The sequence below is a fragment of the Garra rufa genome, chromosome 6 (genome assembly GCF_049309525.1).
Source record: "Garra rufa chromosome 6, GarRuf1.0, whole genome shotgun sequence".
Lineage (NCBI taxonomy): Eukaryota > Metazoa > Chordata > Actinopteri > Cypriniformes > Cyprinidae > Garra > Garra rufa.
This window is the reverse complement of record NC_133366.1, coordinates 4,885,689-4,908,203: the sequence shown is the minus strand read 5'-3', so window position 1 is coordinate 4,908,203 and position 22,515 is coordinate 4,885,689. Positions and strand designations below refer to the sequence as shown.

At 35.8% G+C, this 22,515-nt stretch overlaps 1 protein-coding gene and 1 long non-coding RNA gene across 2 annotated transcripts in view; one reads left to right on the top strand and one right to left on the bottom strand.

Annotated features, from left to right (window-relative positions):
- LOC141336341 (complement C3-like) overlaps window positions 1-21,015 on the top strand; it is a 37,469-nt gene extending 16,454 nt beyond the window's left edge. The window contains exons 33-43 of the mRNA XM_073841915.1: window positions 9-198; window positions 7,266-7,371; window positions 8,394-8,483; window positions 8,604-8,684; window positions 8,769-8,852; window positions 8,980-9,115; window positions 11,031-11,149; window positions 19,300-19,380; window positions 19,488-19,571; window positions 20,421-20,556; window positions 20,726-21,015. Of these exons, the coding sequence (XP_073698016.1) occupies window positions 9-198; window positions 7,266-7,371; window positions 8,394-8,483; window positions 8,604-8,684; window positions 8,769-8,852; window positions 8,980-9,115; window positions 11,031-11,149; window positions 19,300-19,380; window positions 19,488-19,571; window positions 20,421-20,556; window positions 20,726-20,873 (1,255 nt within the window). The 3' untranslated portion in view covers window positions 20,874-21,015. The remainder of the gene's footprint in view (window positions 1-8; window positions 199-7,265; window positions 7,372-8,393; window positions 8,484-8,603; window positions 8,685-8,768; window positions 8,853-8,979; window positions 9,116-11,030; window positions 11,150-19,299; window positions 19,381-19,487; window positions 19,572-20,420; window positions 20,557-20,725) is intronic.
- On the bottom strand, window positions 16,817-18,299 carry LOC141336586 (uncharacterized). The gene is made up of 3 exons (XR_012355716.1): window positions 17,535-18,299; window positions 17,180-17,265; window positions 16,817-16,901 (listed from the first exon to the last, which is right to left on the bottom strand). It is a non-coding gene; the product is annotated as an uncharacterized lncRNA (long non-coding RNA).
- Window positions 21,016-22,515: the final 1,500 nt, after the last annotated feature.

Below are 22,515 nucleotides of genomic sequence, written 5' to 3'. Positions count from 1 at the left end.
CATTCTAGAAGCTTTATGAGCTATGTGCATGTGTCTCAGATAAGAAATCTAACACATCTGCAGAAAGGCCATACAAAAATGTATCATGTCATGTATTTAGGGCTTTTTTTTCCATGTTCTTGTGTTCAGTTGTGCACAGGGAAGAAGATATACAGTCAGAAGTTTGAGATGGACAACGTGATCCTCTACTTAGATAAGGTATGTTAGCAGATTGATGATGTCATACTCTCTATTTCTCTCACTCTTTCTCTCTCTCTGTCTTTTTTGATACATCATTTTAAAGTAATATGTAGTTTGATTAAGCAAACAATTATTGAGTTAATGACTGTAGTGCCAGTTTTATGTTTCATTGTTTTCCAAACCACTTCAAAGTGTCCATATTATGCTATTATGCATGCAAGGTTAAAAAAAATAAAAAAATAAAAACATATTTGTTTTCTTATAATATGCATTTTTGCATATGTTTCAACTATGAGCGATAACTGGAGATTAGATAGATTGGAGATCAATAAGAATTACAGACATTCTATATTAATCAACAAATTTAGCGGGCCCACAGTTGATTAACAGAACTTTATAGCGAGTTTTGTTATAACTCTCGGAAAAGTTTAGCATGGTAATGGATATGACAGTGTTAATGTATTTGGTCTTGGCGGAATAGATCTGCTACGCTGCTGCTTCTAAATTGCTGCTGCTGTTGGTTATTGCTGTAGTTGTAGATTATTGCTGCTGCAAGCAAGTACAGAACTTGCTACTGCCAATGCTTATGGTGATACGGTGCTGTGAGTCTAGTCAAGTCAAGTTGTGTCAAAGCAACCTTACAGTATTAAAATAAGAAAATAAAGTGTCAATAATAATGCAAGAGTTCCATATTGCAAAAGTCAAATTGGAGAGGACTCATCTGATTCCCGTGGCCTTGTGCCAGTGGGCCGTTTAGGGTAGGAATTCTTTCCTGATGATCTGTCTCTGGGGCTCATCTAGTTGACACGGTATCCGCTGACATTCGGCTGTAGGTGTTGATCCACCATCTGCTCTTGGTACGGACTTGATCCGGGGGACTGCAGTGACCATCTGATCTGGATACGGACTGGATCTGGTGGCTATGGTGACCTCGGAATAAGAAACAAACAGACTAATATTAATGTAGATGCAAGAGTTGCATGTTGCCACAAAGTCAGATTGGAGAGGACTCATCTGGTTTTCGCGGTCTTGCGTCGATGGCCGTCTAGGTGATGAGGTCTTCACTGATTATCTGTCTCTGGGGCTCATCTAGTTGATGTGGTCTCTGCTGACATTCAGGGCTGTAGAGGGATATCTCTGGGTGCTGATGGGTACGGACTGGATCCGGGGGACTGCAGTGACTATCTGATCTGGATACGGACTGGATCTGGTGACTATGGTGACCTCGGAATAAGAAACAAACAGACTAATATTAAAGGTGCCATAGAATGCATTGAGAGAATATTTTAAATTGTTCTCTGATATCTACATAGAAGGTATTTGGCATAGGAAAGGGCAAAAAATCTCCAGAAATGGTTTTACAGGTCCATTTATAACCCTAGAATTTGCCCCTAGAATGAAATGCTCTGTTATTTGGAAGCCTCATGAATATTAATGAGCTCTGCTCTGATTGGATGTTTCACAGACCGACTCAACTCTATAGCTGGCACATGGATAAAAATATATATTTAATTAGGAGCTCTAGCCGCTTTTAATATGCGGTTTGTTGAATCTGCCGTTTTGAATCGCCGACATTTTAGTCTCATTACTGATCGCATGTGCTCTGTGTAAAGTTATAATGCAGAGAGAGTGCTTCTTACCACGAAAGTTGAGCTGCTCGTTTCTCAAGATCTGTAAATCATTAACCATCATCAGCGCGGTTATTTCTCCATCATTCACCATCATCAGTGCAGTCATCTCTCTGTTTATGTGGGAAGTGAAATCCTATGCATTGCAATGTAACAGCTAACAGCATTAAGCTAACCGTGTCCCTTCAGTGACTCACGTTGTTTTACTGATGTGCTGACGTTAGTGATGATTGGGTGATGCAAATGTTGGAGGCGTAACTATTAACGATCTCCACGACTGTTTCGTAACAGTCTATGTTATGTTGGAATTGACCTATTTTTCGGTGGTCTTTTGCAAATACTAGATTTATATAAGAAGGAGGAAACGATGGTGTTTGAGACTCATGGTATGTCATGCCCATGTACTAAACTGTTATTATTTAACTATGCCAAGGTAAATTCAGTTTTCCATTCTATGGCACCTTTAATGTAGATGCAAGAGTTCCATGTTGCCACAAAGTCAGATTGGAGAGGACTCATCTAGTTTTCGCAGTCTTGCGTCGATGGCCATCTAGGTGATGAGGTCTTCACTGATGATCTGTCTCTGGGACTCATCTAGTTGATGTGGTCTCTGCTGACATTCAGGGCTGTAGAGGATATCTCTGGGTGCTGATGGGTACGGACTAGTCTCGCGTAGCCAGACCTTCAGACTGACAGCTGAAGGTCTGGAATTCATGGCAGCTTTCATTGGCTAAGGCCCGCCCATAAGGCCGTTTGACCGACATGTCAAACAACCAATCACAGTTCGTTTTGTTCAGCATCACATTTCGGGGCGTGGAAATGTCCCCGCAACAACAGACTGGTGTGCAACAAGTCAGTCACTGAAATAACCAGCATTGAAAGTTAAATAAGAAGAGGGAGAACAAGCAGTAAGTCAGTAATTTGTTTGCGAACGTTGCAAAAGTGTATAACAACAATGGCGTCTGCATAAGCACCTCTTAGCAAAACACAAGAGTAAATCAGTCGGCGCTTTGTTTCCCAGCGGACCGAAAATAAACGCGACACTCGCGTCTACTGGAAATCCGATCAAATTCAACTAATCAGATGACGACTTCGACATTCCTGAAGTGTTTCCAGTTAAGTGTACCATATGCATCAGACGTTTAGCCAACGTTCCGTGGGCGTGACGTCTGAGGCTGAGACTAGGTACGGACTGGATCCCGGGGACTGCAGTGACCGTCTGATCTGGATACAGGTGGCTACGGTGACCTCGGAATTAGAAGGAAAGATACTAATATTAGCGTAGATGCCATTCTTCTTCTGATGCAACGAGTACATCAGGTGTTGTAGGAAGTGTCCCTGGTTCCGGTTGACCTAATTAATGCAGCCTAACAATCCTTTAACGGATTTGGATTATGAAATGTATTAAGTGTATGCCAGGTTAAAGAGATGGGTCTTTAATCTAGATTTAAACTGACAGAGTGTGTCTGCCTCCCGAACAGTGTTAGGTAAATTGTTCCAGAGTTTGGGCTCTAAATATGAAAATGATCTGCCGCCCGCAGTTGATTTTGATATTCTAGGTATTATCAAATTGCCAGAGTTTTGAGAACGCAGCGGATGTGAGGGACTATAATATGATAAGAGCTCACTCAAGTACTGAGGAGCTAAACCGTTCAGGGCTTTATAAGAAATTAGCAAGGTTTTAAAATCTATACGATGTTTAATAGGGAGCCAGTGCAGTGCTGACAGAACCGGGCTAATATGGTCATACTTTCTGGTTCTAGTAAGAACTCTAGCTGCTGCATTTTGGACCAGCTGGAGTTTGTTTATTAAGCGTGCAGAACAACCACCCAATAAAGCATTACAATAATCTATCCTTGAGGTCATGAACGCATGAATTAACGTTTCTGCATTTGACATCGAGAGCATAGGTCGTAATTTCGATATATTTTTTAGATTAAAAAATGCGGTTTTGCAAATGCAAGAAATGTGGCTTTCGAAGGAAAGATTGCTATCGAATAGTACACCTAGATTCCTGACTGATGACGACGAACTGACAGAGCAGTCATTGAGTATTAGACTGTGTTTTAGGTTATTACATGCGAAGGTTTTAGGTCCAATAATTAACACCTCTGTTTTTTTTTTGTTTTCTTTTTTATTTAGCAGTAAGAAATTTCTCGCCATCCAATTTTTTATTTCAACTATGCATTCTGTTAGTTTTTCAAATTGGTATGTTTCGCCGGGCCGTGAAGAAATATAGAGCTGCGTATCATCAGTATAACAGTGAAAGCTAACACCATGTTTTCTGATGATATGATCTCCCAAGGGTAATAATAAAAGTTTAAAAATGAATGTCCCCAATACTGAGCCTTGAGGTACTCCATACTGCACTTGTGATTGATATGATACCTCGTCATTTACTGCTACGAATTGATGCCGGTCAGATAAGTATGATTCATACCAAGCCAGTGCACTACCACTAATGCCAACATAATTTTCAAGTCTATTTAAAAGAATATTGTGGTCAATAGTACGCAGCACTAAGATCCAGTAGCACTAATAGAGAGATGCATCCACGATCGGATGACAGGAGAAGGTCATTTGTAACTCTAATAAGAGCAGTCTCAGTGCTATGATACGGTCTAAAACGTGACTGGAAATCCTCACAGATACCATTTTTCTCTAAGAAAGAACACAATTGTGAGGACACTACCTTTTCTAGTATCTTTGACAGAAAAGGGATATTTGAGATTGGTCTGTAATTGTTTAATTCATTGGGATCAAGTTGATGTCTTTTTTATTTAGAGGCTTAATAACAGCCAGTTTGAAGGTTTTGGGGACATATCCTAACGATAGTGACGAATTAATAATATTCAGAAGAGGATCCATGACTTCTGGAAGCACCTCTTTTAATAGCTTAGATGGAATAGGGTCTAACATACATGTTGTCGATTTAGATGATTTAATAAGTTTATACAACTCTTCCTCTCCTATAGTTGAAAATGCATGTAATTGTTCCTCAGGAGATCTATATCGTATCTGATGTGATACTGTAGCGGATGGCTGCATAGTTACAATTTTATCTCTAATAGTATCGATCTTGGTTGAAAAATAGTTCATAAAGTCATTACTGCTGTGCTGTTGGGAAAATGTAACGCCTGTTGGTGCTTTATTCTTCATTATTTTAGCCACTGTATTGAATAAATACCTAGGGTTATGTTTGTTTTCTTCTAAGAAAGATGAAAAATAATCTGATCTAGCAGTTTTTAATGCTTTTCTATAGGATATGTTACATTCATGCCAGGCTGTACGGAAAACCTCTAGTTTTGTTTTCTTCCAGTTGCGTTCCATTTTTCGTCGTACCACGGCGTCGGACTGTTTTCCTTAATTTTTCTTAACCGCAGAGGAGCAACTACATCTAAAGTGTTAGAAAAAAGAGAGTCTATAGTTTCTGTTGCATCAAAAAGTTTTCCTGAGCTATCGGATATGCTGAGGAATTCAGATAAATCAGGAAGATTACTTACAAAGCAGTCTCTTGTGGTAGAAGTAATGGTTCTACCGCACTTATAGCGAGGAGTTAATTTTACAGTTTTAGTTATCTGGAGTATACACGAGACTAGATAATGATCTGAGATATCGTCACTTTGCTGCAGAATTTCAACGCCGTTAACATCAATTCCGTGTGACAATATTAAATCTAAAGTATGATTTCGGCAATGAGTAGGTCCTGACACGTGTTGTCTAACCCCAATTGAGTTCAGAATGTCTATAAATGCTGATCCCAATGAATCTTTTTTCATTATCAACATGGATGTTAAAATCACCCACTATTAAGACTTTATCTGCGGCCAACACTAATTCGGATTGAAAATCAGCATATTCTTTAAAGTCCGTATGGTTTCCTGGTGGCCTGTATACAGTAGCTAGTACTAACGTCAAGGGAGATTTATCATTAATACTTGTTTCTTTGGATAATGTTATATGGAGCACCATTACTATTACAAACGAGTTATACTTAAAGCCCATTCTCTGAGAAACACTGAACATATTGCTATAAATTGTGCAAACACCTCCCCCCTTACCTTTTACACGCGACACATGTTTGTAACAGAAATTTTGGGGGGTAGCCTCGTTTAAAATAATGTAATCATCTGGTTTTAGCCAGGTTTCTGTCAAACAGAGCACATCTAGGTTATGAACGGTGGTCATATCATTTACAAAAAGTGCTTTCGTAGAAAGTGACCTGATATTTAATAAGCCAAGTTTTATCATTTGTTTCTCAGTATTATATACATTTTTTTATTTGTTGAACATCAATTAAATTGTTACTCTTAAATTGCTTTAGACGTTTTTTTGTATTTTCTTGCTCGGGGAACAGACACAGTCTCTAAATGTGAGTATTTAAGACATACTGCTGCTGCACAATTAGCATAAAATAACCCATAGCAGATTTATACAGGTGGAGCTGGGGAATGTGGAGGGTTTCAGAGGAACTCTGAAAACACAATGTGAGATGCCCAAGTGAATGCTACCAGCCATTTAAATAGCTGCAAGCTCATTGGTTGTGTATGCAACATGAACCAATCAGCCTGTGCCAAGTCGTATAATTCTGTGATACCATCAGTTACGTTAACAACCCGTCAGCCTGCATCATTTAGAGTTTCAGGGCAGATCTAAGTATTTAGAGCAGGTTTCTGGTATGGGAGACGGGCACACTAACAAGGAGGCTAAAGACTGCAGCCTCTAGTGTCTGTCGCTAGAGTGCCTCTTGAGATGAGGGGAGTGAGGTTTACCTGCACAGCACCTACCACTGGCCTCTGTTACATTCGCAAAATTTACATTTACAAAATTTACATTTACAAATTAAACTCGCTGAGATTGGAGAACCAGTTGTCAGTGAACTGATGGGAACACAGCAAAAGTTTAGGATTATGCTGCTGTGGTAATGTGGTAAAGATGAATTTTACAGCCTCATCCTTTGGACGTGAAAATAAAGCAAATTCACTTTCACACTGCAGAGCACAGTGTCTTGTCAACATGTTTTCCATATGAACGCACTACTGAGTTTCAAGTTTCCGCAGGATGGCCATGCAGAATGTAGACGGCCATTAGCAAATGTGGTCACTTGTGATTTGTGAACTTCACGGAAATGCGATTGGAATTTTAAACAATTTAATTTTCAAAAATGCATAATAGGGGCACTTTAAAATATTTTTTTTCCATGGGTGCAAAAAGTTCTCACGATTCTGAAATGAAATAAAGTATCATATTGCTTTGATGAGGCTTCTTTTGTATGGAAAAGAGCAGCATGAACATACTTCAAAGTATTCTCTGTGTTCCACAAAAGAAGGACAGTTATGAAGTGAAGTTATATAAGATGAACTATAACTTTTACTGTGAAATAGAATGATGTAACAGCAATTTGTATTTGCGTTAGTAAGTGTATAGTGTATTAATACTAAGTTTCTCTGTCAATAGGTTTCTCGAAAACAGAAAGAAGTAATCTCATTCAAAATACACAAGCTGTTTAATGTGGGTCTGCTCCAACCTGCTGCAGTCTCAATATATGAATATTACTCACCAGGTGAGCTGATCACAGACTTATAATGAATCATTTAGTGAAAGTGGTTTACAAATGAGAATTATACTGTATGCTTAAGTAACGCAAGGAATTAGGGTTGCAAATTTTCCACATTTTTGCAACCCTACAAGAAATAAACAAATACAAGTCTCTCTGTCATGGCAGACTTTTACAAATAGTATAGTGACAGAGCAGATTTGTTTTAAAGTGTGAAAATGTGCAAAAGGCTATTGTTTAATTAAATTATCTGGTTTAACCCTTACTCTGTCTTCGGGGTATTTCTGAATCTTGATCTACAAAAAAAAAAAAAAAAAAAATGATATGGTATCTTGATTTTATGTTGGTGTGGGAAAAAAAAAGTCACGTTCATGGTCTTTATGAACTCAACTGAAAACACTTATGAAAAGATATCTTATTGTTGGTCAAATAGCAATTGGTAAATAGTAGTGCTCTGCAGCCATCTAGTGGTAAAAGGAAAGTATATTGTATAGTGGTATTTTTTTATACTTTTAAAACTGCATTTTCCAAAAAATTTGCAAAAATCTTACACTAAACACAAATTATCCATGTTATCCCCATGAATGTAAGTTTAAAATGTGGGTATTTTATAAAGTTAATTTGACATAAAAAGCAGTTTTTAAAAATATATATTTATTTAATAATTTATATATATTTAAAAAATAGCATAAATCCTGTGAAAACTGCACAAATATGGAGTAAAAACATTAATGTTGTCTCTAGAGACCCCAAAGACCATGAGTGTGATTCCAAAACAAGGACTGCATAAGGGTTAAGCTTGGAGACATGCTATTATGACATGCTAGTCATCTCAATGCTACAAACCAAGATTATCGGATTATGTTTTACAAAATAGTGTTTTAGTATTTCTACTTACACATTTAATTCAGTGTGTCACTTGATCATTTATTTGTAACAGTGAAAACATTTACAGTTTTTTTTTTTTTTCAGTGTAGTTAGAAGGGTGTTGCAGTCATCTATAATTAAACCTATTTGTGTTTTTTTAGATGCACGCTGTACAAAGTTTTACCACCCTGAAAGGACAGGTGGTGCTCTAAACAGACTGTGTAAGGGAGATTTGTGCTACTGTGCAGAAGGTATTGTTATTGCATTTTGCATGCATGAATTCAGGCATTTCCAAAGGCAAATTACAAATGAGAATGGGTCTGTTATGAATGCGTGTATAAATATCAGAAAATCTACATCTCATTACACAGAAAACTGCAGTTACCAGAAGAAGAATCGGGTCAGTGATCAGGAGCGTTTCGATAGATCCTGTGAAGCTGGTGTGGATTATGGTAAATGCATGTTTCCTTCCTCAGCCACTGAGATCCAGTGTCACATCTTTAATATAACACAAATATAACACGACTGTTTGATAGTTTATAAAGTCACAGTGGTGGGGATGGATCTGCAACAGACTGTTGACATATACGACATGAAGGTGGAACAGGTGCTGAAAGAAGGTACAGTTTATTATTCCCTCATGTCAGTCCAAGTATATTGAAATGTTTTTTAGAGCCTGAAACTTGTTTGAACCGCAGCTGATGTTTGGGACGTCCCAGTAGAAGTGTTTCCTCTTTTGTCCTATAGGCATTGATAAGAAAGTTGAGAACAAAGTCAGACAATTTTTGGCTCGTCCCATTTGCAGAGAACATTTAGGACTGGTAAGAGACAAGTCATACCTCGTCATTGGCAAATCGGTTGACCTGCCAAACCTAGGTGGAAGGTAGGCGTTAAAACTTCCTACATAGTGTTTCCACAGTTTCATAATGACATGTAAGGCCAATCTGATCTCCCTGTGAAGCCAAACTTGAGGAATTCTCATAAAACAGATGCCATGCAACAAAACTATAAACTTAAGATCTCAAAGTAAACTAGATAACACATACTGATTACCATATGTTTACTTCAGAGAAATATTACTTTTATTTTACCCAAAATAGACTGACGTGAGCAGTATGAAGCACTGCAAACACATATAATGTCTGTTTCATTCATACTCATAGCCAGAGGGCACCCTTGAGCAGAAGCATGCTGCACAGAAGTAATAGAACTTATAGAACTATGGTTTTGAAAAAAATGTCCACTCAGAAAGTGCCCTATTTAAAGGGTATAGGGGCAAAATTCAGCCATGCCATTGGATTCTTTTTTTTTAAATATTTAACACTCTGGTTTAAAAACACCCCAGCACTGGGTGAAATATGGACTTGAGTTTTGACCCAGTGGTTTAAGCCAACCTTCTGGATGGTTTTATTTAATTCAACTATTGTTTAAAATTACTACATGGCTGGCTTAAAATGAACCCAAAATAGGTTGTAAATTAAAAGTCAGACACTAAAGGCATCAGCCATAATCAAAAGATGAGCATTTATTAATAATAATAATAATTAAAAAAAGTTTTATTGTATAATTTTTTTTTTTACTAAATGTTCATTTATTGAACATATTAATTTTATTTTCCAACCTATTTTGGGCTAATTTTAAGGAAGAAATAAAGTCATTTTTAAGCAGTAGTTGAGTTAAATAAAACTACCCAGAAGGCTGGGTTAAACAGTTAACCCAACCGCTGGGTCAAAACAACCCACTCGCTGGGTTTGTCAATATTTTAACCCAGAACCTGTGTCAATTGTCATTTTTTAGAGTGTACAGTTCTCATAATCTGCAACAATCTCTGCAACAGGCAGATTTCCATATTTTCCAACATTTTTGTGGAACTGATTTTACGTTTGTGACCCTGGACCACAAAACCAGTCTTAAGTAGCATGGGTATATTTGTAGCAATACTACAAATATTTATGTATATATTTGTATATATAAAAATACATTGTATGGGTCAAAATTATAGATTTTGATTTAATGCCAAAAATCGTTAGGATGTTAAGCAAAGATCATGTTCCATTAAAAAAAAAAAAAAAAAAAAAAAAAAAAAGCTAAATTTACTACCCTAAATATATAAAAACTTAATTTTTTGATCAGTATTGCTAAGAACTTAATTTGGGCAACTTTAAAGTTGATATTCTCAATATTTGAGGATGATGTACATATCTCAATAAAAAAAGACCCTTATGGCTGGTTGACCAGTGTTACATTTGTAAACCTGTTTTTACAACAAGTGAAGTTTTTTGCCAAAATAAATGCTTAAAGTAAAACAGTGTTAAAACAAATCCTGTGGGGAAACAGTCCTACAGGATTCTGCACAGTCATGTAAATTTTGGATGCAATGGTGTGTGATTTCTTGAGCTATTTTGCTCTGTATGCATTCATTCAACTTTTTCTACAGTGCAGTTGAAGGGCTGAATGAAAATGAGTGAGTGAATTCGGACATGGAGTGTGCCAGAAGGGTTGCCGTTTTTGCATAGTTTGTGCTTGCTGGTTAATAATCTTTTGCATTGGAACTTGTCATTTGAAATTTTGCAAACTGGCAGCTCTAGCTTAAACTCTGTTGTGCTTTATGGAATTGCATGAGTACACTTAATTATGTCTACTGTGGCTTTGGAAAAATGTCTGTCCACTCAAATAGTGCCCTGTTTAATTTGGGTTATGGTTTCGGAACACAGCCTCAGTGTCTATTTTGTATGCAATGTCGTTTAATGGTTACCAAAATTGATTCCTATGTTTTGTGGGTTTTCTCTTGTTTTTAGTCTTCAGTACATCTTAGGAGAACAGACCTGGATTGAATACTGGCCCACACAAGAGGAAAGCCAAACTCCAGAACACAGGGAGCGATATCTCGGCATCTCTAAACTCCTGGATGCAAAACGTAATTCATACATATAATTGGTTGATTACAAGAAATTTTGTAATTGTGTTGTAATTTCATAGTAAAGGTTAATTTCATTTAAATAATTATGAGACAAAGGGACAGTGTGCAGATTGCCTTTAAAATCATGTGCATTAGCCAAATTCCCAGTGAAGGCCCATGTGTAATAAGATATGATGAAGAATGATTAATGAGCTGCTGGGCTCATGAATAATAATCACGTTTTAAGTGTTCGCTCAAACTGATTTGCTGAAATCAAAGCGGGACGATAATAGGTGAGCGCCATTTAATAAATTTACTGTTTGCGCATTAGTTCCACCTACTGCCAGAGAAACCGGCAGTTCTTAAAAACAGAAGAATTCCAAAGAAACAATGTTTTTTTGACAGGAAAATACAACAAAGAATTTCGTTTACATATAGCGCATCAACATGGTATATAAGGCTCTCTCGCTCTGTATCTTTGCATGTGTGCGAGACAAAGTGATGGCTAACGTTAGTCGTGTGCCTTCACACTACACTGTAAAAAGTTTGCTGTAAATTTTACAGTAACTTACTGGCAGCTGGATGCCAGTAAGTTACTGTAAAAATGTTTACAGTATTAATACTGTAAGTGCATTTACAGTACTAAAAGGTCTTTACTGTAATTTCATTTACAGTATTTTTACTGTAATTTCATTTAAAGTATTTTTACTGTAATTTCATTTACAGTATTTTTACTGTAATTTCATTTACAGTGTTTTTACTGTATCTTCAATTACAGTATTTTTACTGTATTTTCAATTACAGTATCAGTACTATAGAGTTTATTTTCATTTATTTTAAACATTTTTTACCTGTAAAAACAATCCAATTAACCTACAGCACTGTAATTCAAGATTTTTACCACCCCAACCCCATAAAAATCACAATAACTCATAAGCATTAGTTCTGATAATATTCTTTTTAATTGTTGAACATTTTCTTTTTAAAAGTACAGAGACTTTGTATCATGGCAAACATACACATACTGAAAAGCAAAAATAAGTAAGTACACTACCAGTCATAAGTTTTTTTTAAAGTATTCTCTTCTGCTTACCAAGCCTGCATTAATTTGATCCAAATTTAATTTATTCCTTTGATCAAAGCTGAATTTTCAGCATCATTACTCGTCTTCAGTATCACATGATCCTTCAGAAATCATTCTAGTATGCTGATAAACATTATTTAATTTTTAGATTTTTCAGGATTCTTTGATGAATAGAAAGATATTATTTAGCAAGGATGATTTAAATTGATCAAAAGTGATAATAAAGACATTCATAATGTTACAAACTATTTCTGTTTCAGATAAATGCTGTTTATCTGAACTTTCTATTCATCAAAGAAACCTGAAAAAAAATGTACTCCACTGTTTTTAGCATTATAATAATTTCAGCAACATCATAATAATAGTTTTTGAGCAGACAATCAAATTATTAGAATGATTTCTGAAGGATCATGTGACTGCAGTAATGATGCTAAAAATTAAGGTTTGATCACAGCAATAAATTACATTTTAAAATATATTCAAAAAGAAAACAGTTATTTTAAATAATAAAAATGGTTCAAAAGTGTATTGTTTTTGCTGTACTTTGGACCAAATGAATGCAGGCTTAGTGAGCAGAAGAGACCTTCTTTAAAAACTAAAATTCTTTAAAATCTTACTGTTCAAAAGCTTTGTCTGGTAGTGTAAATAAAATAAAATCATACAGTAAAAATGTGTTTGTGTTGTGTTAAATTTTAGTAGTTTTGAGTCAAAGTTGACAAGCTCTCTGATGAGAAACGGCAGAATGGGATTCAGGCTAGGGTTGTGCCGATAGACGATAGTATCGTGTATCGACGATAGTCAGAGATATCGCCTGTTGCTGATGCCTTTGACGATAGTTAGACGATTATTATTATTATCCGTCAACAAAGAACTTAACTTTAGCAATGCAGCACAGAGAGTCTGTTCTAGGATGCTTCAGAAACTTGCCGCGGTATAAACACACGCATAGAGAGGCCACCGCGCCTTAACGCACCTCGTGCAGTGAGAATGGGAGATTTTCATCATACAGTACGGTGGTAGATTAACTGATTCTAAAGGGAGTGTTATATTATATTAGCATTGCAGTCATTAGGATAACAGAGGTAGTAAAACCTGGTTCAGGCTGAATTAATTACGATGTATCATAATCAGTCTGTATACAGTAAACATAAACATTCATCTCAGTAACGTCTATAGGCGTTAATTAGAATTACGATGCGATCAGATGGCGCTAAACATATGCACGTGAATTACACGCGCGTCACTTCTCCGCATTCAATATGAACTTAACTACAACATCACCTGATGACAACCTTCAGACATACAGCGGTAACATTATCGCAATATGACGGGTAAAGAAAGATTCATTCATTTACATTCTGGCACGCACATTTACAGCTCACTCACTGACGATAGCAGAGAATGAAACCGAAAGTAACTTGAACAACTCCGGCAGAACTATAGTCAACGCTCTGTACACGCACAACTTAATCATATGCCAAAAGAAAGTCTACCTTTACAAAACGAATAAGGAATTTAGTACAGAGATAATTAATTAAATTAGCACGATAGTATCGTGTATCGGCGATCTCTCAGGCTGACGATAGGGCGATATGAAAATTGAGCATATCGCCCAACACTAATTCAGGCTGATGCTTGTTGTTTGCACCCTCTTTCCAGAAGTCCATCTGATCTGTGACTGTCAATGCATTTGCTGCCACAAAGGTTGACTGTCTGAACAAACCTGCAAGCACAAGAAAAACAGTGTTTAAAGAATTTGCCTCAACTGTCAAACTTGGTGCTGTATGCATTTAAAAAAAAATATGATATACTACATACGAACGCAGTAGTAAGAAAAAAAACTGAAGAAACTTTTTCTTGAAATTTTTTATAAAGAATTTTATGAATGGGTCAGTAAGTCACTGATTCTAGGTGTTTAAAAAAGGTAAATTCATTCAGTAATGAAACACTGCTGTGTGCAGAGATGCACAACATGGCTTTGTTAAGAACCGTTTTTACTAAATGGAGCAAAAAGACAATATTTTCTTCTTGATTTAAAGGAGAACTCCGGTGTGATTTTGACCTACAGTGTATTGAATCATGATACCGAGTGTGAACGTACCTTGCATATCTCATCTCGTCTTGTCCACTGCAGTGCGAAATCTGGGGTCAGTTATCCGATGCTCACAACAGGTTGTCAATGAGAGTCAACAGGGCATCGAAGAAGCCATGTAAATAAATCACTGTTTTACGCCATTTACGAGGCACAAAGTAGCTCCACACTTCATCGGTAGACTTCCAAGGGCCCTGACATTTAAAACGAGACATTGAGAACTCAGAAAAAGCACCGGTAGTTTATTTACGAGAAGATTTATACAGACAGTTCCTGCAAGAAAAAATCCGGCCGCCGCCATCTTAAATTTAGTCACGATAAGTCGAGTGTCGAGCACCAAGGAATTTATCAGGTTATCAACTTATCAGGTTGTAGTTTCCTTCGTGCTCGACACTCGACTTATCGTGACTAAATTTAAGATGGTGGCGGCCGCTAAACTTCTTGCAGTTACTGTCTGTATAAATCTACTTGTAAATAAACTACCGGTGCTTTTTCTGAGTTCTCAATGTCTCGTTTTAAATGTCAGGGCCCTTGGAAGTCTACCAATGAAGTGTGGAGCTACTTTGTGCCTCGTAAATGGCGTAAAACAGTGATTTATTTACATGGCTTTTTCGATGCCCTATTGACTCTCATTGACAACCTGTTGTGAGCATCGGCTAACTGACCCCAGATTTCGGACTGCAGTGGACAAGACGAGATGAGATATGCAAGGTACGTTTACAGTCGGTATCATGATTCAATACACTTTAGGTCAAAATCACACCGGAGTTCTCCTTTAAATCACTTAATATTACATTCTTGTTTATTGAATTTTGTTGCCCTGACACTTAGTAAAGTCTGCCACAGACCATGCTAAATGCTAACCAATCTGTTCATATAAACATTCTAAACAGGTGTGTGTTTCCTAGAAAGTCTGTGCATATAATAGGCCTACTATGATTAAAAATCTATATTTGTTGTTTTACAGTAACAATAATCTAAATTGACAGACAGTAAGATTGCTATTAGGGATGCTCATTTCGGTTAATTTTCCTGACCGACAACCGCTGCTCGTTATCCGAACATTAACCGTTAACTGATAAAATTAGAATAATAAATTAGTTTAAAATAAAAATAGAATGCACGAGTATCTGTGATGATACATTAAAAATACAAGCAAATGTTTTATTTTAACGTGCAAACAGCAGCATACAGAGCAACAACAAAAACTGTATTGACATATACTTAAATTATCACGCATCAGCAGCGGTTCTGAGAACAGAGAAAATCTGAATGAAAAAAAAAGAATAATATAAATAGGCCTACACTAAATATGTATAAATTAAATAACTACCTAATAAAGATGACAAAACTAAAACACACTGAATCCTTTTATGCGCTTTGAAGAACTGTACCGGTCTTATTCTTCTCGTCGGACATAAAAATATATAGCAGGCCAGCCAATACCTCAGTGTGCCTAGTTTTTAACATGTCCACATGCTGTACGGATAGGCAGGACCGCCTGTTAACTCTTAGATCCGCGAAAAAAACACCATCACAAAAACCCTTTCAATTTGCGGTTCGGGACTTCCATCCACTGTCATATGCTTGTGGAGAAGCGCGTGTTTTACAGCGTTCAGCAATAGCCAATCACAGACATGTATGTTGATTTGATTATCACTGTGGCCAATCACAGGAGGCTATGTTACAATCCACTCACCAACCAAAGTGCCGGTTTCAGTTTTGCTGACTTCTACACTTTCGCGAACTCTCTTATTAAAACAAAGAAAGTGTTGGCATTATATAAATAAGACATTAATTGTGCAGTGTAAAGGTTATTTTATTACTTTTTAATAACTTTATGAGATTGCGATGAACTACTCTAGGATGAGTGATAGCTTTCCAGTGATTGTAATGGGAGCGCATAGCACTTACTTTCTAGACTATAATTCATTCAGAATTTGAATACATTCACTCACGGATTCACTCTCTGATAACCCAATAACGCCACTTGCCATTGAGTTGCATATATTGCATCTGTTTACTAAGTAAAGGTGAAGCAAAATATGTCTGTACAGCCACACTGCACATGTCGACACGCGTGCATGAGTAAACAGATAACTTACAAATAGCATTATTTCTTTCACCATGCAGCAAACGTAAAAAAAAAAAAAAAAAAATACCCTTTTAAACCGTTTAACTGATAGTAATAATCGGTTAAAATTCTTACTGTCGGTTAACGGTTAAACGGTCAATATGAGCATCCCTAATTGCTATTATGAATTTAAAGGTTACAGTAAGTTAAAGATACCTGAAGCAGCTGCATTTTGCTGTTTAAATGCTGGTTTAATAGAAATAATTTTAATGCGCATGCAAACTCAATCTTGATGGTAATAAAAACATTCCCAGGAAATAAATGCCTTACAAATGTGTACTTTAAATACAATATAACTTGCTTAGGATAAAAGCATCTGAAAAATGCATGAATGTAAATGCAATGTAAAACAAAATATGTTTTAGGTTACCTTATTCTGCATGTCTGTAAAATGGACAGCTGGCTGTATGATGATTCTGCCCCTGATGGTCAGCATCCAGTAAGTGCTTGGAGAAATCTCCTGTAACAGACAGTGTCACGACACCCTTTTAGTGTTACTATAGTTTATGATCAGAAAAGACAACTACTGTACAGTAATAAAATTTACATTTTTAATAAAATAAACATTTATAATATTTATTAGCAAAACTTGCTATATTAATATATTGCTAGCTCGTTACTCTCTTTAAAAAGTTAACCTGTTCTGCAAGTCAGTGGAGAACAGCAGCCTGTGGCTAATTTGGCTAATTTAGTAACGTTAACATTAACTTAGTTAAATTGATGAAAGGGGAAGCTCACCTGTTGTTTGCACCGCGACGACGGCAATCACCAGAAAAGACTCTAATACACCTCCGATGCAGACGACATGACCACGAGACCACAAACTTGAAAATAAAACACAAAAGATGCAGTTAACCGCGGTGTTCAGTTTTACCTCAGTGTTTCATGTTAGCGCGCTGTTTATGTCACGTCTGTCACTGAAGGGACCGTCTATAAAGTTACATACGACATTCATACACACATTTCTTACTTAAACATCATTTGAAGAGAATTACCTTGCTAGCTATAAAGAGGCAGCGTTTAAAAGATATTATGCTGCTCTGTGACTAACGTTAAGTTTGTCAACTTCGGCTTACTGACATTATTAGCTTACCAGTTCATGTTATCGTCGATACTATGGCAGTCATTCACAGAAGAAGATCCAAAATACACCTCCGCGCTCCGACGTTACAGACGACATCCAGACCAGAAACTTGAAAATAACAAACAAAAGAAGGGCTTGAAAATACAGTTTAAAATCTCCACAGAAACAGTGGTGTTGCTTAACGCACTTTACCTCAGTATTTCACCTCAGTTTGCTGTTAAGCTTGAGTAAGTGCTCGTCAGACGAACTAACTTGCATTAAAGGGCAGCCGAATATACAAACGTGTTTCTCAGTTTAAATAAAGTTTATTTCGACTAATATAGGTCACCTTAATTTACTCACCAGTCCATGTTTTCACCGTTATGGCGGCGCCCCGGCCGTCAGTCAGAAAAAAAAGGCTACCGACATGAAAAACACGATGAATATTGTTAGTTTGCTGTTAACAAGTGAAAACAATGTAAAATTGTTCAGTTTTTCATAAAACAGAAATAATATACTAACCTTTTTGTCGAGTTATTGATGCAACATTTCTCTTTTGTCCTTTTTACCGCCACTTCCTCTCAACAGGAGAAAAAAAAAATCTCCCTTGCCATTGGTCAATTTTTCGCGGGCAAGTTCACTACTGTAAACGGATTTACAGTAGTGGAGAATTACAGTAGTGATCATATATTTTCCCATAATCCTTTGCAGTTTACAGTAAAATACTGTATATACATTTTACAGTATCTTACTGTAGATATTACAGTAAAATACTGTTCAAATTACAAAAATCGGTTACAGTGTAGAGTTACGATTCATCAAATATAATGCACATTCATTCAGACGAACTGAAAAATAAAATTATAATAATATTATAGTAAATAAGTAACACCGCATTTTTTTGTCAGTAACTGTAACTGTAACAGTAATTAATTTGATTATTCATTACTGAAAAAGATAATGGTGTTTATTTATACCTGTTTATGACTTTCTGAACACATTCTGAAAAATTACACTTAACAGAAATTTCTGAATGTTTATTAGAAACAGTAACCAAGGGTGGTGGGGCACATCCAGCCACACACAAAAATGGCATGTAGCATATTTAAAGTTGGAGTGGACAGTGTTACTTTTGCATTATTTAAGTCCACTACTAGGCTAGTATAATTTCAGTCGATTTGAATTATTATTATTTATTTTTTTTGGACTGAAATTGAACTTTTAAAGTGCATGCAAACTCACTGACTGAAATAATACACTCAAAGTATTAATATATATGTGACCCAGGACCACAAAACCAGTCATAAGGTTAAATTTTACAAAACTGAGATGTATACATCATATGAAAGCTCAATAAATAAGCTTTCTTTTGATGTATGGTTTGTTAGGATAGGAAAATATTTGGCCGAGATACATCTATTTGAAAATCTGGAATCTGAGGGTGCAAATAAATCAAAATACTGAGAAAATCACCTTTAAGGTTGTCCAAATTAAGTTCTTAACAATGCATTTTACTAATCAAAAATTACATTTTGATATATTTACAGTAGGAATTTTACAAAAGATTTTCATGGAACATGATCTTTACTTAATTTCCTAATGATTTTTAGCATAAAAGAAAAATCAAAAATTTTGAACCATGCAATGTATTTTTGGCTATTGCTACAAATATACCCCAGCAACTTAAGACTGGTTTTGTGGTCCAAGGTCACATATTATTGACCCTACTGTCCCGCAACATGAATGGAAGACAACTAAGTGCTTTACAAATTAAATTTTGTATGTCTCCATACAGGATGCTGCAGTAAACAGGAGACAGATGAGGTCCGAAATTACAAGCGTTTAAAAAAAGCCTGTGAAGATGACAAGGGTTACGGTAAAAACATTTGTCTCTGTTAAATTCTCACCCCTTTTACAAATGAATCTTACGGTCTTACAGTTCTTTCGTGCAGGACTATATAACAAGTACTGTATGTTTGACAGCTTACAAAGTCACAGTGGTGGGGACAGTTCTGGACAGAACCACAGACATCTATAACTTACAGGTCGAGCAGGTCCTGAGAAATGGTACGGTTCATTATTTTCCTGTACCCATCAAGTATACAGAAATACATTTTTAGAACAGGGTTTCCCAAACGGCAGTTTGTGGGGGAACTTCTTGAGTTGGTTTAAAATTAAACCATAACATGTCAGATTTAACAAAGTTTAAAGTTCAAAATCTTGCTGCGCCACAGGCCACTACTCATATGATTTTTCAATAAATTGCATTATATTCACCTCAAATTATTGTTAATGCACTGTAAAAAGTTTTCACCATATTTAACTTAACCTAAATTCGGCCTCTGCCTTAAATTTCTAAGTTAAATCAGCCTAAAACTCCAAGTCTTTTTAACTTATTAGTATAAAATGAGTTGTTTTAACTTGTGAGTTGAAATGACTTTTTAAGGCAGCTGCTAAACTTAAGTTTTTAAGTTGAAACTAGTCAAAACTTGTTACATACTAACTTTACCGTAGACTGGAATATCGTTTTGCCCTTTTATAAGTAAATTATTAGACTTGTGAAACTATGATAGTAGCTATAATAATATAGATAGCCCTTTCTCTTTCTATTTGTGTTTTTTTTTTTTTTTCAAGCATCAGACTTAAAATTTATCAACGCCACTTGGTTCATTCTTCAAGTGAACGTTTGCCTGTTTGTGAATAGATAAACTGTCTTTGACCGCTGCCTTGAACTAAACATGACACATCTGGTATGTTAGTGTTAGTGCGATTATAAAAATCAGATTTAGTGCATACACAAAAATCCTTTTTTTTTTTTTTTTTTTTTTTTACTAAGGGTTTGGCTGACAAAAAAAAAAAAAAAAAGGTTGGGTACCACAGTTGTAAAGCACTATTGTCCTGTACTGTATCCTGTAGGTACTGATAATGACGTTGAGGGGCTCTTGAAGATTTTTCAGGCTCATCCTAGATGTAGACAATCTTTGGCATTACAAGAATACAAGTCGTACCTTATCATGGGTCCATCCACTGACCTGGAGTCTCATGGTGGACGGTAGGTGCCAGTGTTTTTTCAGGAAAGGATCTATGATGATCCAAACTCACTCATGGTAGTTCTTGGTTTGATCAGCAAATTATTTATTTATTTATTTATTTATTTTAATACTAATAGATTTCATCTGCTTCATACATGAACAATGTTTTCACTTTTCTGTTGATTTTAGTCTGCGCTATATTTTTGGACAGCAGACCTGGGTTGAATACTGGCCCACAAAAGAGGAAAGCCAAACTCCAGAACACAGGGAGCGATACGACGGAATCAGTGAACTCCATAATACACTTGCTACACAAGGATGCGTTAATTATGGCTAATTTTTTGTTTTTCTTTATCAGAAATCATGTGCTGTTTAAGAGTCATAATAATTTTTAAACAATGTTATTTTGGCCAAAAGTTCACAATTCAGCTGAATACATTTGGAAAATGACTGTCTAAATAAAGCCATGGCTTGTGAGAGACAGTGTCTTTAAAACTGATTTATTTTCTGAATTACAAAACCATTGTTGATGTAAGGATATTTCTGATTAGATATTCAGATCTTCATGTTGTGAATCTCAAAGACATCTGTGTAAAAGAAGGCTAAAGATTATTCCAAGGAAATCAGTGATAAAATAAATAAAAAATGCCGGCAAACAAAATGTGATTCAGAATTAGATTTTAACCTCAGGTCATGTTTGGTCATGAAGTGTTTAAACAAAAATGTGTTTTTCACTGGAGAAATGAATGTGATTTTTACTTCCGGAACACAGCTGTTGTACCCTACATCATGATATCTCATACGGTTTGGCCGTGGCGAGGCGTTGAAATTATGGCGACAAATTAAAAACAGGAACTTCTGCAGTTCATTTGTTCTAGGAATCCGATCACATAGATGTGACTATTAGGAGTCAAAGTTATATGACACAGGAAGTGTGTCTCTTTTTAAAATGCTTTAAAATCACATGAATGTTTTTACCCGATTTGCTTCAAACTTCGTCAGAATAATGCGATAGCGATAGTTATCCAGCACCATACATTCACATCAGTGTCGACCACATGAGTGCTGCTTTTAGTATTTTACAAAGAATTGTACAATGTGTTTCAGAATCATTTATTTTGGTCTTTCCACCCATGATTCTAAAACACTTCCTCCATTCATAATCAGAGTTGAATCAATTATTGTTCTACCTTACACTGATTCAATTGATTTTGTTGTGGTGAAGTAAATTATACAGAAAAACAAAAACAAAAAACAAATATAATTTCTACATTAATTAATTTAGTTTAGGGGGGGAAAAGAGTACATTCAATATCACTACTCAATTTAGAATTTCAAATTTAATCTTATAAGTATATTTTACTTGGAATTGTTTGTTATTTTTTTCAAAGATTGTTTTGAGTAAATGTTTTCAAGATGTATTTACATTGTTTTATGGTTGCTTATGTTAATCATTTTCTACTTAAAATGACCTACTTAAAAACATATTAACTTATTGTTACCGCCATTGTGTATAATCAAGTATTGAGGTCTCTGTGTTCATTTGGTTAGTAATTACATTAAGTCAACATATGACATTCAAAATAACAAGGAGCAGTCTACTTGCTTACGCATATGTTTGTAACTGAACCACATACTTTAATGGCGATTGTGTTTTTCAGTGCAATGATGTTTGAGTAAAGTTTACAAACTGTGGCTGAGTGAATTGTACTTGAGTACTGCAGGGCAAACTTAAAATAATTAAGTAGAAATTACTAATCAAACTCTAACTGTACACATTACATTTACTTAGTTAAGTAGATTTTTACTTAATTCTATACTTAAATTTTGCTTTAAAAATATGCGTGCAAATACTACTTTTTTCAGTGAATGTTAAGTTTATTCTGAGACTTCAAGTGGCCAAGTGGCACAAGTGGCAGCACAGCCTCCACATATACTGAAACTTCTATAGGGTATATATATATATATATATATATATA